This window comes from Pseudophryne corroboree, chromosome 6, assembly GCF_028390025.1.
Source record: "Pseudophryne corroboree isolate aPseCor3 chromosome 6, aPseCor3.hap2, whole genome shotgun sequence".
NCBI lineage: Eukaryota > Metazoa > Chordata > Amphibia > Anura > Myobatrachidae > Pseudophryne > Pseudophryne corroboree.
In genome coordinates, this window is record NC_086449.1 from 528,669,562 (window position 1) to 528,686,452 (window position 16,891).

The 16,891-nt window shown below is 47.4% G+C and overlaps 1 protein-coding gene across 3 annotated transcripts in view; it reads left to right on the forward strand.

Moving 5' to 3' along the window:
* XPOT (exportin for tRNA) overlaps positions 1-16,891 on the forward strand; it is a 288,220-nt gene that overhangs the window by 134,391 nt on the left and 136,938 nt on the right. For all 3 annotated transcript variants that reach the window (XM_063927565.1, XM_063927566.1, XM_063927567.1), the window contains 3 exons: positions 10,213-10,449; positions 10,701-10,739; positions 12,173-12,235. In XM_063927565.1, the coding sequence (XP_063783635.1) occupies positions 10,213-10,449; positions 10,701-10,739; positions 12,173-12,235 (339 nt within the window). The remainder of the gene's footprint in view (positions 1-10,212; positions 10,450-10,700; positions 10,740-12,172; positions 12,236-16,891) is intronic.

Sequence of the window (16,891 nt, forward strand, 5' to 3'; positions counted from 1 at the left end):
GCTGCTCCCTCACTTGCCTCGTTTTGTGCCTCTGTCTACCCCTCTAACTGTGAACCAGGAACCTTCTTGGGCTACTTTTTTACTAATGCCGACCATACCAGTCACAGCTATGCCCCCCCTCCCCCCATGGGTGGATACACTGAACAGTTCAGCACATAGCCTAGCTGCATCGTCTACTGCTCTTCAACAGTTGTTACAGGTTCAGGGACCAACACCCTCTGGGTGGAGGGCGCAGTAGTTGACCAGTACTCCCAAGGATGTTGGACTCTAACAAAGAGTTCTACCATTCAATGTCCTGGAACTTCGGTCAGTTCGCAGGGCCCTCATTCTAGCTCGGGAAGCTACTCTGGGAGAACCGGTACAGGTTTAGTCAGACAACGCCACTGCGGAAGCCTACCTGAATCCCCAAGGAGGTACACGCAGTCGGATGGCAATGCAAGAGGTAAAGAACATCCTCGAATGGGCCGAGTTACAAATTCCAACAATATCTGCAGTGTTCATTCCTGGATTTATAAACTGGGAAGCGGACTTCCTCATTAAGCATGATGTTCACCCAGGAGAGTGGTGGTGCTCCACTCAGAGGTATTCCAGATTCTGGTAGAAAGATTGGGCACACTGGATGGGGATCTGATGGCCTCATATCGCAATCACAAGCTTACAGTGTAGTGTATGGGTCCAGAACAAGAGACCCGAACCAACATTTGTGGACGCCCTTACAGTGAATAGGTCCTTACATCTAGCGTACCTCTTCCCTCCTAGTCTCGCTCTTTCCCAGGGTAATTCGCAAATTCAAACAGGAAGGAGGTACAATACTACTGATTGCTCTGACAGGGCCCAGATCATTACCTCGCCGACCTCCAGAGTCTGTCAATAGACTATCCTCAACCACTTCCTTTTGCAACCAGATCTGTTGTCTCAGGGTCCTTGTCAGCACCCGAACTTGTCTCGCCTGTCTTTGACGGCGTGGCTCTTTAGTCACCCCTGCTGAGATCCAAGGATTTCTCAGGGCCTGTCATTGAGACAGGCCCTGCTCAATATATTATAGAGCCTGGCATACTTCCAGTGGTGTGCTGTCAAACGTTATAACCCTAAGGTATTCAAAGAGTCTTGAATCCTGGCCTTTCTTCAAGCCGGATTGGATGTGGGACTTCGTCTGACCTCTCTGAAGATTATTAATATTTCTCTTTCATCCACTAGGGGACACTGAAGCATCCATTTACATTAGGGGTGTGAAGCTTGCAACTGGAGGTGTGGCACAATCTAAAATTAGCATTGTGTGCACAGCTGGCTCCTCCCCCTTCACATCCCTCCTCCCTCAGTTTGGAAAATTGTGCCAAGGAGGTACAAGCACAAGAAGGGAGCTCTTGCTCCTTGAAGATTTATTTATTTATTTTTTATTTTATTTTTTTTTATTTATTATTTTTTATTTATACTGGTCCAATCCCTCCTAACTAAAGGGAGGGTGCAGGCTTTCAAAGACAAAATGCCCGATCCCACCTAATGAAAAAGGGTGTAGGCTTTACAAAAGAAAAAAGGCTGCGTCCCCCTAATAAAAGGGGGACTAAGTTAAACATTGAGGGACAATGGTTCCTGCTAAAGGAATCTGCATCTCTCTGAAGACGCCAACTGTGAGTACATGTTGTTAGAGGCTGCGTTTAACATAAGGGGCTAAACATATTTCACTTTCCCAGCACAGAGGCCAGCAGTCACATAGTGTGGGGCGTCCCCTGTCAGCAGGCGCCACTACGGGGCTTAGAGAAGATCAACCCCGGAGCGCGCTGACCTGCGGTCACGCTGTGTAGAGCGGGCCGGTATCCTTTAGTCAGCACGCGCCGCTACGGGACTGAAGGAGCCAGCGGTAACGCAGTGTGGGGCGTCCCCTGTCATCTGTCCCGGAGCGGGCCAGTATCCGTTAGTCAGGCGCCGCCGGCCAGTGGTATCGCACTGTATCCCCTGTCAGCAGCCGCTACGGGACCAGGAGGAAAGCGGTCCCGGAGCGCGGCGGCCAGAGTGAGTGCCGCACGGCGGGGGTGATTCCTTCGGGCGGGGGCGGACATCGGGGATCGAGAGTGCAGTGCGCTCTGTCAACTTCCCTTTGGTCAGCGGCCCAGAGTTAGTGTTTAGAAAGGGAAATGAGGTGTATAGAATTTTTTAAAGGCGGCCATCTTTTTATTTCCAGTCAGGCGCCAAATATACTGGGCATGGATGAGCCCTCCCCCTCTTTAAAAGAAAGGGATAAACGAGGGATGTTTGTGTAGTTCCAACTCCCTCTGCTGGCGAAACTAGATATTAACTCCCTCTGCTGGGGAAATTTATATAAATCCTATGAGGATCTAACCTGAAACATGAGTCTTATCAATATTTTCAATGGATTTCTATTGCAAAGATCCTGACGAAAATACGAGGAAGCAAGTGGATTCCAACTCTACCATCGTAACTGACCTACAGTTGGGTGTGTGAGGGTTGCAAGTCCGATACCCTTGCTTCCGTCTTCTATCACAGTCTTTCTCTTCCTAGTTTAAAGGGTGAAAGCGCTGCGACACAGTCTGGTACAGGGTTTAGTCAACATGCCAAAGACGGGTTGGCAGCTCCGGTGTGTGCGATTTCTGATTAAACATGGACGCTCCACCTGGGAGCAGTGCTCCGTCTGGGTCATGAGAAGACAACCTTGCAGATAGATTCTCCAAGGTGATGACAGAATCACGCAAGCGGCAATCGGATGGGCTGCGGGATTCTCAAAAAAGATGGAAGAATTTCTCATCAAATTGACACCGCCCGCACACAAAAAAAAAAAAAATGTGCGCAAGGCAGTTAAAAGACCTCTTCCTATTATGCGGAAAGAGGAGGAGGGTCTTCTCATTAATACAGAGGGTGAGTTAATTAAATCTCACCTGGACGCCGATTTTCCGAAAGAGGACACTGAAATCTCTGGTTTGGATCCCTTAATTGACGCAGTGAAAGAGATACTAAACTTTCAGGTAGAAGACGTTACGGATCCAGAGGATTTCGAGTGATTCGGCTCTCGAACACCGCTTTCAGCAGGATTTCCCATTCCTAAACCTCTTCTATCTCAAATTGAGGAGGTTTAAGGACGAACCCTGATAAATGTTTTCAATTTCCGCAGCGGTTTACTTACCCCTTACCTAAGGGTGTAATGAATAAGTGGGAGACTCCATCAGTAGTGGATGTTTACCTAGGAAGGTGTCAAAGAATACAAGCTTACCAATTCCTAAGGTAACGACTTTAAAGGATGCTTCAGATCATAAGGTTGACACAGCTTTGAAGTCGATTTTTATAACAAGGTGTGCAACACAGAGAACTACGATCGTCTGTGTTTGGGTAAACAAGGCTATGGGAGCATGGTCTGGAATATAGCTTGGAAGAGATTCCCAACTGGCGGATGACATTCGGGTATCTGTTTCATACTTGGTCAAGCCTCTAAGGATATTAGCACAAGGAGCCTCTGATGCCTAGAAGGCGGTAGAATCCATGCCCATTTGGGGGTGAGATACCTTTCGGTCCACAGTTGGACAAGTTCATTTCACATGCTACAAAGTCCACATTTCTGCCTACTCCTTATACAAGAACCATTCCACATGTGGAGAGTGGTTATTCGGGACCAGCGTTTAATAAATTGAAATCGCTGTCCTTTCCAGCAGAGGTAGAGACCGCTCATAGGCAGCAAGCAGAAAACAGGCTACACCTGACAAAACCGTGGCATGACGACCTACCAACTCACCTAGGGTCCCCCCTGGGTGAGCACACGTCTGAAAGGTTTTCGGGACATCTAGGCCAAAACCACACCTGAACTTTGAATAACCAACCATATCGCCCAGGGGGTACAAACTGGATTTTCAACAGAGGCCTGACTACCAGTTTTTTGGGGTTTTTTTTCGGGCTTTCAGAAAGCAAAAGCTTTACTGACAGCAATTCCAGATTTGCTACGGTCAGGGGTCATACTCCAGTTCCCGTCTCTCAGAGAGGAACGGGTTTTCTATTCCGATCTTTTTGTCGCGCCGAAAGCCAGACAGAACGGTCAGACCGATACTCAATTTAAGGGTTTTAAACCAATTTCTCAGGGTCTATGAATTCCGGATGGAATCATTCCAGTTGGTCATGGCAGGCTTAGAACAAGGCCAGTGCATGGTATCCATGGACATAAAGTAGGCATATCTGCATATCCCAGTCTGGACACCAGGCTTACTTAAGTTTCACACTGGTGACGGATCACTCCCAATTCAGGGTGTTACAGTTCGGTCTATCAGCTCCAAGAATCTTTACGAAAATCAGGGCAGTTATGATTATACCTTATCTAGACGATCTAAGGAATAAAGCAATATCTCAGGAACTGCTCATCAAAGAGGTTCAGACGTTGCATCATTTTCTCATTCAACATGAGTGGATTGTGATGTTACAGTAATCCGACCTCATGCCAACTCCGTGGATTCAATTCTTGGATTTCATCTTGGCCGCGGTACCATTGAGAGTATTCTTACCAGAGCATAAGGTCCAGGTCCTACAAAGATTAGTTGCTCAGGTACTGAGACACAAACGTTTTCTCTACACCTCTGTGTGCAACTTCTCGGGAAGAGGCCGTTGTTCTACGCTATCCAATACGGCAGACTTCATTTTCGACTATTCCAGATAAACCTCATTGCTTAGGGAGCAAGTTCGCACTGGTTTCTATATCGAAGAATCCGGTTTCCACCGCGCATACGAACCTCCTTAAATTGGTGGTTGTTACATAGGAATCTCGCAGCTGGCAAGAGATTCAGCATTTGGGATTAGAGGATCCTGACAACAGACGACCGTTTCAGAGGTTTGGGTGTCGTCTTAGAAAAACATCAGTTTCAGGACAGATGGATGTTACTGGAGAGCAACCTGCCCATAAACATTCTCGAACTGAGAGCGGTGTACTTAGCCGAAGACCTAGTCATGGGTCAACACGTCAGGATACGATCGGACAATGTCATGACGACGGCTTGCTTAAACCGTCAAGGAGGAACAATGAGCAGGAAGGCGCCAAGGGGTGACACAAGGTTCTTGTTGTCGGCAGAAAGGCGACGCATCATCCTCGGCAGTGTTCATTCCAGGGGATGAATACTGGGAAAGCAGATTCTCTCATGTCACCAGGACATGTATCCGGGAGAGTGGTGCCTACACGGTTGTTCGACATTGTGGTATGGAGATGGGGTCTACCTCAAGTGGACCTAATGACGTCTGGACAAAAACATCAGCTGCCCAGAGAGGTGTCCAGGACAAGGGATCCAGCAGCAGACGCAGTGGACGCATTAACGCTTCCTTGGTGTTGCAGGAGGGTTTACATTTTTCCTCCTTTCCCACTCATACCCAGGTTTCTGAAAGGGTTGAAAAGAGTACGAATGTGGGCGATCCTGATCGCACCAGACTGATCCCGCAGGAGTTGTACTCAGAACTGCTAGGATTACTAGGGGAAGATCCTTGGCGGTGGCCTCGGAGGGAGGACCTGTTATCTCCGGGACCGTTTCATCACCAGTCCTGCACAGGTCGCGTTTAACGGCGTGGCTCTTGAAACCCGGATCTTAAGAGACAGAGGGATACCAAGAACGGCCATTTCTACGATGGTTGTCGCTAGGTACTACTACATAGATTGGAAGAGATATATGGCCTGGTGTCAGGTACGTGGGTGGAATTCGACGAACTTCCACTTATCCAGACTTGTAATTTTCCTTCAGGCCGGTCTAGAGGTAGAACTGATACTGGGCGTTCTGAAGGTTCAACTTTCGGCTCTCTCCATACGGCATCCTTGCCAGAGGTCAAACCTTTTTACTGGGGGTTCTGAGCATACGTTCCCCTTTTCGTCCTCCCACTGCGCCGGAGGACTAAACTTTGGAGTTTGAGTTTTTGAGAACTCAAACTTTTGAGCTGTTTGCAAGAAAGACCTGAAATATCTCTCTTGGGAGATCACATTATTGCTTGCTTTGATTTCGGCCAGGCGGGTTCATGAGTTGGGAGCCCTATAGGGTAGACGTCCTTTTTTCATTTTTCAGGCGGATAGGACGGAATTCCGTACAGGAACAGATTTCCTTCCAGAGTTTGTTTCGGGGGTTCACGTAAACCAGCCATGCATGGTCCCCTCTTCCTAGGGTCTTGCAGATGGGTCTTGCAAATAGGGACGTGTCTTTGCATGTTGTCCGAGCTTTTAGGGGTATACGTGTAGGTTACATCGACTTTTCCGAAGGTCGGACCATTTGTTTTGTTTTTAGATGGGCCAAAGAAGTTTTGGCCTGCACCTATGCAGTCTTTTGTCTAGACGGATTTGACTTGCCATTCGGCAAGCTTATATTTCCTGTAACACAGGTTTCGGTTCAGGCGGGTGCTTCTACCACCCGATCAGTGGGGGCCTCATGGGCGGATGCCCAAGGTGTTTCCACTACTCAGCTTTGCAGAGTGGCAACGTGGTCTTTAGCCCACACGTTCACGAAATATTACAGGTTTGATAACTTTGCGTCTGGAGACTCTAAGTTCGGACGTTTAGTTTTGCAGGCCACCGACAGCACTCCCTCCCTTGGCGATAACTTTGGGACGTCCCCTAATGTAAATGGATGCTCCAGTGTCCCCTAGTGGATGAAAAAGAAAAGAGGATTTTATAACTTACCGATAAATCTATTTCTCTGAATCCTCCTGGGGACACTGGACACCCGCCTCGGTGCTGTCAGCCTGCTGTGTTCGAAGTTCTCGTTTAAACAGTTCGTACAAACAGCGTTCGTTTTTCGGTTAACCGTTTCTTGGATACTGTTTGACATGTACGGTTCGGTTCCTCGCCAGGTGCTATAGTATCATGTCCTATTCTCTCAGTCAAATTTTCCAAACTGAGGGAGGAGGGATGTGAAGGGGGAGGAGCCGGCTGTGCACACAATGCTAATTTTAGATTGTGCCGCACCTCCGGTTGCAAGCTTCACACCCCTAATGTAAATGGATGCTCCTGTGTCCCCTAGAGGATTCAGAGAAATGGATTTATCGGTAAGTACCAAAATCCTCTTTTCTGCCCTGTCAGTGTGGTTTCAGAGACTGTTAGCACCATTGTCTGATGTTCGGGCATTTCTACAGGGAGTTATTCGGATTCATCCTCTTTGTCCCTCTGGTGACTCCATGAGATTTGTCTTTAGTTCTAAGGGCCTTACAAAAGTACCCTTTTGAACCTTTGGATTTGGCAGACCTTAAATGGGTCACAGCGAAGACATTGTTTCTGTTGGCTATTGCCTCTGCACGTAGCGTATCAGACTTGGGGGCATTTTTATGCCGTTCCCCAATTTTGGTTTTTCATTCAGATAGAGCTGTTCTTCGAACAAAAGCCAGATATTTGCCTAAGGTGGTATCCAGTTTCCATCTGAATGAGAATTTTTTTTAGTCCCAGCTGTCCAATCATCGGACCTTTCAGTAGGTGAAGCTTTGCTGGATATGGTCCGGGCCTTAATATACTTAATATACATGTAACACAAGGACTCCATCAGGAAGACGGATTCTCTTTTCATACTTTATGGATTTTATAAGAAGGGCTCACCTGTAAATAAGCAGACGCTAGCTAGATGGAGTTCCAGGACCATATCACAGGCATACACACAGGCTGATCTTCCCCTTCCAGAATGAGTGACAGCTCATTGTACTTGTTCTGTAGGTCCTTCGTGGGCAGCACGCCGTTGGACCAACACCAGCAGTGCTGGCAGTGGGGACCAGATTGTCTACGCACCCCACTAGACCACCAGGGCAATATTTATGGTACCAGGACACTATCCTTCATAGCGGCCATTGCCCTGGTGTCCTGCCAGATGTTGGCCCCTCCTCTACCCCATTGGAGCGTTCCCTTTTGCAGGCATCCTGCCACTAAGTATACTCCTCTCTCTCCTCCCTTCATTAGATGCTGGGTGGCCATTTTAGCACATTGCATGCCTCAACATCTCCCCAGAGAGATTTACCTCACTCTCTGTAGTCAGGTTATACATTTAGCTACTTCCTCACTTGCGGAGTTTGGATTGTTGAGCACTATTTGTCCAGTTGGTGCAGGGTTTGGCACCGGTGTCCCTTCTTCTGCTGAGTTCCATTCTTCTGCTCAGGTTGAAGACCTCCTAGCGGAGGAATGGGCTCACCCTAGCAAGTGCTCCAAGTCTTAGTGCATTGCTGCTTTCTGTTAGCTCTCATATGCAGATCTGGCCAAATGGGAGTCCCCTCCTATGGTAGATGCTCATATCGCCTGACTGGTCAAATGGGTATGGGTCATTAAGTCAGCCACACTTAGGTCAACAGTCATTAGGTCGACCACTATTGGTCGACATGGAAAAAAGGTTGACATGTGATTTTTTATTTTTTTTTTAAACCATTTTTGGTGTAGTTTTCTGCGTAAAGTGACTGGGAACCCCAAGTAGTGCATCGTGTCCCCTCGCATGGCTCGCTTTGCGCGCCAGGTTACTATTCCCAATCGTACTCCACGTGGATAGTAAAGTATGAAAAGGTTAAAAAAAGATTTGATTTTTTTTTTAAAAAACTCTTGTCGACCTTTTCCATGTCGACCAATAGTCGTCGACCTAATCACCGTATCCCGGTCAAATCTACTATGCTTCCTATAACTATAACATGGCCTCCCTTAAGGATCAGATAGATAGGAGTTAGAGAACTTTCTTAAGGCAATTTACTCTAATGCGGGAGCTATTGTCCACTTGAGTGGTTAAGGTCATTAGACGTTGGGCAGACGCCATGGAGGATGGTCCCTTTTCTGGTACTCGCATAACAGAGTTGTTGTCTTTGGTGGAGCATATCATGGATGCAGGCTCCTATCTGTGAGGTGTACATTGACACAGGCATCCTAACCTCTAAAGTGTCTGCTTTTTGCTCTGGCAGCCTCTCCTGGCTGCCAGAGTCTCTGGCTTCTTACCTGGTGCGCCGATGCAGACTCTTAAGTAGGCCTTTGAGGCCCTACCTTTTTTTTTTTTTTGAGAGTTTTTTTTTGAGAGTTTCTTCTTAGTACAGAATTGGACATGGTCGTGGCTACGGTAACTGTGTCCCAAGACTGCTTTCTGTGGCAGCCCCCAGGTGTCTGATTTTCACTGCTTTTGTCCGCAGGAGAAAGGCAAGGGTCAGTCTTTCTCCAGGTTCCAGAGTTTTTCCACCAATGGCTTAAAGTCCTGATGTAAACAGTCCTGGTCTATCAGATGTCCGGGTGCCCACTCTACAGCACCTGGCTTGTGGGGTTTGGCACTGTTGCCGGTTCCCCCTTTCTCCTCCCACTGTGTGTTTGAATTGAGTGTGTGCCGGTCTTCCTTCTCTTTTTTTTTCTCTTGCTGTAAGAGCCTTAGTCTTATTAACTTAACTGAACCTGTAGGCTGGGGGAGAGGTATAGAGAAGAGGGAGCTTGGGCTGCTGGGGAAAGAAACTTAACCGTTTAGTGCCCAGACTCCACCTCACCATCTATATCCAGTGTCATCCCTGTGGACGCCAAGAAAAGTATATAACGGGTGAGAACATAATCTTTTTTTCTGTTTGTTTGTTTTTTTGTTTCTTTTTTGTGTCGAGCCTTTTTTGAATGTTCATATATTTCCAAACCTAACTTATAAAATAAAAAAATCCCCATCAGCCCGTTCACTGATTATCAGCGGCTGTGTGTCAGAAGTAATGGTCACCCAATCGGAGCAACAACTGAATTGCTCCAACAAAGTCCCATTACTTTGGGTTCCCCCAAATTTATTGAATCTGCCCCCATTGTGCGTTTAAATTATATCAGTTTCGAATAATGTTACTAGTTGTAAAAGTCATTTGTCTTTAGGGATCATTGAATCTTATGGCAACCACTTGTTTTTCCATTCACATAATAACATGCATTATATACCGTTAAGCTATGCATTTCACACCTGTTTTTCATGTGAAAGGACCCACTCATTGTTGCTCATAGACAAGTGTTTCAGTGCAAACAGACCCTTTAGTATACTCTTTCTTTGTATTTAATTGTTTAATGTTCACTTCAAATCGTGTGTGTAAATTAGTCTTTTTTTTTTTTTTATTGTAGTTTTTGCTCTTAACAAGAGTAGCAGATGCTGAGAGCATTTTTTTTTCTGCACTGCACATTTTTAGCCAATTTATAGATTAGTATTTCCTGCCAGTGAGATGGTGCCTTGATTTACGTATGTACAGTGTGCTTCCTGATCTTCCACAAGTAATGATTTACTGAATGTTTTGCTCTAGGAGGAAGATGTGGATTTCCTGGCCAGATTCTCAAAGCTAGTGAATGGAATGGGACAGTCTCTGATCATTAGCTGGACTAAATTAGTGAAAACTTGTGATATGAAGAGTGCCCAAGACACACTGCTGTCTATTGAATCGAAAGTGCCTCTGATGTTGCAGTTGCTAGTCCATGAAGATGATGATATCTCTTCTAATATCATTGGATTTTGTTACGAGTATTTGCACATCCTGAAACAGGTTGGTACACAGAAGAGCATTGTTGCACATTGCGCTGTGCTGAGCGGGGGGAGAGATGTGTGCTGAGCGGTCTGTATTAAGATCGCTCAGCACACATCTCTCCCGTCAGTACCCCTCTTAACTCTGTGACATCAAAGGGCGATATGGTACAACATTTTTTTCTAGGTTATGGAAGTATGTTTTTTAAATAGATTACCTAGGTACTGAATCTGCATTGGTGTAATAATGTGCTACCTTTTGTCATTTTACAGTTGGTTTTGCTTTCAGAGCAACAAAAGGCTAATGTGGAGGTAAGCAGTCCTCACTCCTGCATGTGAGATGTGTATAATGTATTCTTTTACTGGGAATTGCTTTTGGTAAAGTTTCCTTTTTAATGTCTTCAATACTCTTGATCATATATTATTTCAGTAATTCCTAATGCTGAAAGTATCACCCCGTGATTACCCTAGCTGGCAAATAGCCTGGTGGGTAGCCTTCGGCTGCAGTCATGGCTTCTGCCCCTCCTCACTGACGGCTCCTGTCTTATCACAGTCCACACCAGGACAACCTTTTCCCTTAAACTGCAAGCCTTGCTGTGAGACGACAACCCTTAAGTACACTGTTCCTCTTTATTACACCAGTCAACATAAGTTAGGGCAGTTACCTGTGGGCAAAATGGATGCTGGCAGTCGGAATACTGACACCGGCATCTCGACTGCCACGATCCTGACAAAAAACAAGCAACTAAACTAAAACTTACCATCTTCTATCCTTCCCCCACCCCGAAGCCTAACCCTAACACTCTCCAGCATACTTGTTCGGGTTTCTGGCTGTAGGGATTCCGGCGTCTGCATCCTGACAGGTTTCGGGATTCCAGCATCGGTCTTTTGACTGCCGGCATTCCGTATATTGGGATACCAACTACATCCTGGGAGAATAGACAATACATGGGTAGATATGATGACATAAGCAGAGCGGAAGTGAGTGAAAGAATGGAGAAACCAGCATAAATTTATCTTGGTAGGGACAGGAGGTGGTAAAAGATTAGAGGAGGGGTGTGTAGAGAATACTTAGAATAAGGGTTATGGTACAGCAAAAGCAGCTCTCTAATACCAATATTGCTGTGACTTCCGCGCTTGTGGTGGAACTGCAAGTCCCAGCAGATAATCCAGAAGCAGATGTTGGGAATAGTAGTTTTCTGCATCTGCAAAAAAAAAAAACTCCTTATTTCTCGAGCGACCAGAGGTAAATCTATCATCATTTAAGGCCATTGAGAGGGCTACTGTTTGTTAAAATTTTGGAGGCACATGCCCATAAAAGTTCATGAGTCACTGATTTACTCCATCCACATAGCCACACCACATAACACTGGCTCTGGAATTTGATTCCAGACTTATGCGACTGAGCCTTCAGCTTCTGTTTTTAGTATGTGCACTGTTTATTCCATTTGTTTTACAAGAGATTTTTCCATTTCCAGTGAGAATGAAATTATTAATTTGTATTAAATTAAATAAAATTTATATAGAAGTCTTCCCTTTTACATACATATTTTTATTTGTTATTGATGCTGTAGCCAATTTTAATAATTGTCCTCCTTGATTCGTACCTCTGTATTCGTCTATGCAGTTTAGCCTTTTATGTTATTATTGTGATGTTAAATCCACAATAATAAATATGGTGTATATATGTAAGCATATTTTCAGTTCCTTTGCTCTTAGACTAGTGTTATTCTTCCCTCCCGTAGGCTATAATGCTCGCGGTGATGAAGAAATTAACATATGACGAAGAATACAACTTTGAAAATGAGGCAAGTGTATTGACTGATGACCTAGTTTGTTTTTAGAAATTGGAATGTTATTACATTAAGCGTGGAAATATCTTGTGGCACCAGAGGGAGAACATACACACTCCACACTGGGTGTTTGGGGGTACTTGTGAAGCACTGGCCCATGAATTCTAGCACCTTTATTTTAATTTCTGCTGCGGGCTCCACTGGGCTCCACAAGGATTGGACAATGGGGTGTAGAGTAGGATCTTGATCCGAGGCACCAACAGGCTCAAAGCTTTGACTGTTCCCAGAATGCACAGCGCCGCCTCCTATATCACCCCGCCTCCCAGCACAGGAGCTCAGTTTTGTTAGTTGGTGCTGCAGTAAGCAGGCACTTAACAGAGGGGCTGCTCCAAGCAGCCCTAAGAAAAGCTTTTTAAGAGGTAAAAAGTGAAGACTTCAAGGGCAGCAGCGGTGGTAAATGTCTTGTGACATTCACTGCTGCAGCTCCAGCTCTCCCCAGCGGTGCTGTACACTCCCGAGCCCTTGTTGCCGGGTACCTACAGCGGAAGCTCCGGGTTTCTTCACGTTAGACACACACGGCTGGGGCTCTCCAGGATCGCGTGACGCGCTTCGGGAGGTGGTAAGTGGGTCCCGCAAGCGGGACCCGGTCTTTATCGCGATCCGGCACGGTTAGTGGGAGGCGGGCCGCGCGCGCTGGCGGTGGACACTGTGGATACAGGTGATCCCACTAGATCACCAGGGCATGGGCGCAGGTCAGGTTTTCTCTCTAAACCAATTCTTATATCGCCCACAGTACCCGGTGGTTTTGCCAGCAGAGGGGATAAGGCTTAGACCTGAAGCCCCTCCCCCAGCCCCAGGGCGCCATTTCTAGCAAGTGTTCCCGCCCTGGAGCTGCATATCTGTCTTTTCCTCACTCCCTGTCATTGTCTGCGACGCCATTATCCCTCAGCTCACTGTTCCTGGGACTGCTTGGGCAAATCCTCCTATGTAAAGCCGCCTGGTTGTCAGCGCTGTGCCTCTACATGACACTTAAGTATTCTACCTGCCTTTTTAGACAGTGATAGTTAAGAAAGAGTGCACTTAGTCAGGGTTTTATAGTACAATTACCCTGTGATATACATCCAGTTCTTACTGTGTACTGTTATATCTATTGTTATATAGCTGTGTAAGCTAGTCCAGTGCAGTATTATTGTCAGTAATAACCTCTGCATTGTACAAACTATAACTTTCTGTGTGTGCATTTGATAGCTGAGTGGTGTCCATTTCGTGTCTTTCACTCAACCTGCTATCCCTATATTCCATAACCTGAGGGGGCTTGGTGCGTCAGGTGTTATCTAATATAGGATTTTCACAAAGATATACTGTATTACGTATTTTTCTCTGTGATTTAGTCACCATATCTCTCCTTTATCTCTGCTAGTGCTGACTACACTGCGCAGGGGTTTGGGTTCAGAGGTATAGTGCTGCTGATAATTGTACTGTGTTAACCTCATACTGCAAGTTATATCATGTCTGCTTCTGAGGGTAACGGTTCTGGGGCTGAACACACTGCCAGTGTTGCTGACGCCACGGGGCCATATGAGGAGAATATAGCAGCTGTGGGCTCTGGTTCTGGGGGCTCCTTGCCCCCCAGTGGGACTGTGGCAACAGAGGCACATACTGACCCACCGTGGGCCGCTTTTTCCACGCTTCTGCATACGCTAGTTCATAAACTAACACCCCCTATGGGACCCCCAATGCCGGTACAACCGTATGTGGTCCCTGCAGCTAACCCGCCGTGGGCGGACGATTTATCTGCTCAATTAAGGAAGTTGAACCAGTCCTTGACTACTAAAAAGTCTGACCAACGCTCGCCTAAGTCCAAGAGGTCCTCTAAGCGAGCGCTTATCTCCTCACAATCCACTGCTGTGACTGACACCTCGTCTGATGAAGACGGCACATTTACTGACCCCTCAGGTTCTGACTCAGATAAGGCTGATGGGGAGGGTAGTTCACATGTGGATGTTCCTGATCTTTTGGAGGCTATTAAGTTAATTCTACAGATTACGGATGATCCCGAGCCATCCGTCCCTCCTAAGAAACCAGATAGGTTCAAGCGTCAGAAGGTGATTAAGCAAGTTTTACCTCACTCTGACCACCTAGTGGATATACGTCAGGAACCCTGGGAAAACCCGGGTACGAAGTTTGTGCCTCAAAAGAAGATGCTGGCTCGCTATCCCCTCGCGCCAGAGCTGTCTAAAAATTGGGAAAAGCCTCCTCCAGTAGACTCGCATGTGGCTAGGATGGTGGTTTCCTCAGCTCTACCTGTCACTACATGGGCTGCAGAGGCTTTTGAAGCATGGGCCTTGGAGTTAGAAGCTGAAATCTCTTCTGACCATGCTAGACAATGCTTGTCATGTATTGTCACAGCTTCTCGATATATTAAAGAGGCGGCTTCTGATGCCGGTATCCTAGCAGCCAATGCCTCTACTACGTCAGTCCTGGCTCGGCGGATATTGTGGCTGAGATCCTGGTCTGTGGGTCTGGACTCTAGAAAAACCTTGGAGGTACTCCCTTTCAAGGGAGATATTCTGTTTGGGGAGGACTTAAATAAGATTGTGGCTGACTTGGCTACTGCCAAAACTGCCTGTCTGCCTAATACCGCTCCTTCTGTGTCGAAGGCTAAAGGTACGTCCTTTCGTCCTTCAGGTAAAGCAAAAGGTCAGGCGTACCATAAGCAGGCCCGCACTTCCAAACCTGGGAAGCCGAAGCCCAAAAGAGCCTGGGCTGCCCGTCAGCCAGCTGCCAAGACCGATAAGCCTGCCGCATGACGGGGCGGGCCTCCCCCTGGGGGATCCCAGGGTGGGGGGCCAGCTTCTAGGGTATACCCAGGAATGGTTGAAGACCACTTCAGATGCCTGGGTACGGGAAGTCGTCACTCGAGGTTACGCCATAGCCTTCAAATACCGACCTCCTCATCGATTTTGCCAGACAGACGTCCCTTTGGACCAGACAAAGGCAAAAACTCTACATTCGGTGGTACAGACCCTCCTGGATACAGGAGTCGTAGTACAGGTGCCTCTTGCTCAGAGGGGCCGGGGTACTATTCTCCGCTGTTTCTAGTCCCGAATCCGAATGGGTCCTCCCGGCCCATTCTCAACCTCAAGGCATTGAACAGGTTTGTGAAGGTTTCCAAGTTCCGTATGGAAACCCTTCGCCCTATAGTTCTGGCCTTGGAACCTGGGGACTACATGGTCTCCCTGGACATGCAGGATGCTTACCTGCATATTCCTATAGCAGTGTCACATCAACAATACCTGAGGTTCGCTATTGGCAACCTACATTACCAGTTTCGGGCGTTACCTTTTGGTTTAACAACGGCTCCGCGAGTCTTCACCAAAGTTACGACGGTGGTACTCCGCCGTCAAGGGGTCAGGATACTACCGTATCTGGACGACTTGTTAATCCTGGCAAATTCCCCAGATCTTCTCCTGCGTCATCTGGATATGGTGGTCCGGTTTCTACAAGCCCACGGGTGGCTCATCAACTGGAAGAAATCCTACCTGGTCCCTGCACAGAGCATGGTGCACCTGGGAGCGTTGTTGGACACTCACAAGCAGAGGTTGTTCTTGTCTCAGGAGAAAGTCCTGAAGATTCAGGACAGGATTCGTTGCTTCCTTTCTCGTCCGCAAGTGTCGGTACATTCGGCAATGCAGGTGCTGGGCCTAATGGTATCAGCATTCGACATGGTGGAGTATGCTCAATTCCATTCTCGCCCCCTCCAGAGGCTGATTCTAGCCAAGCGGGACTGCCTGTCTCACCGGATCAGATCTCAAATGATCCTCTTGATTCCGGAGGTCCGTCTGTCGCTACACTGGTGGCTCCGGGACCAACACTGGTGCAGGGGTCGTCCCTTCTGGATATCCAACTGGGTCCTGTTGACGACAGATGCCAGTCTAAGAGGTTGGGGCGCGGTGCTGGAGCAACACTCCCTTCAGGGTTGGTGGACCAAGGAGGAATCTCTCCTCTTGATCGCCCGCAATTCCAGAATGTTGGTCTTCAATGCGTTGAACCTGGCCCAGCATTTAATTCAGAACCGTCCTGTTCAAGTACAGTCGGACAATGCCACCACAGTGGCTTACATAAATCATCAAGGCGGCACTCGAAGCCGTTTGGCAATGAAGGAAGTCTCACGGATTCTACGTTGGGCGGAACGCCATCTACCGGCCATATCGGCAATATTCATTCCGGGAGTCCTGAATTGGGAAGCGGACTTTCTCAGTCGTCAGGACGTGCATGCCGGCGAGTGGGGCCTCCATCCAGAAGTGTTTCAACTCCTCGTGGAAAAGTGGGGTCTTCTAGACGTGGATCTGGTGGCGTCTCGACACAATCACAAGGTTCCGGTCTTCGGAGCAAGGACAAGGGATCCTCAAGCAGCATTTGTGGATGCGCTGGCGGTGCCGTGGAGGTTTCGGCTGCCGTATGTGTTGCCTCCGGTGTCGCTCCTGCCCAGGGTAGTTTGGAAGTTCAAGCAAGAAAAAGGAAATCTGCTTCTCGTAGCTCCAGCGTGACCCAGGCGGCACTGATTCTCAGACCTGCAGGGGCTAAGGGGTTTTCTGAAGGGGTCATTAAAACTATTTTCTGGCCCGGAAACCGGCTTCTTCTCTGGTTTATCATAGGGTCTGGCATTCC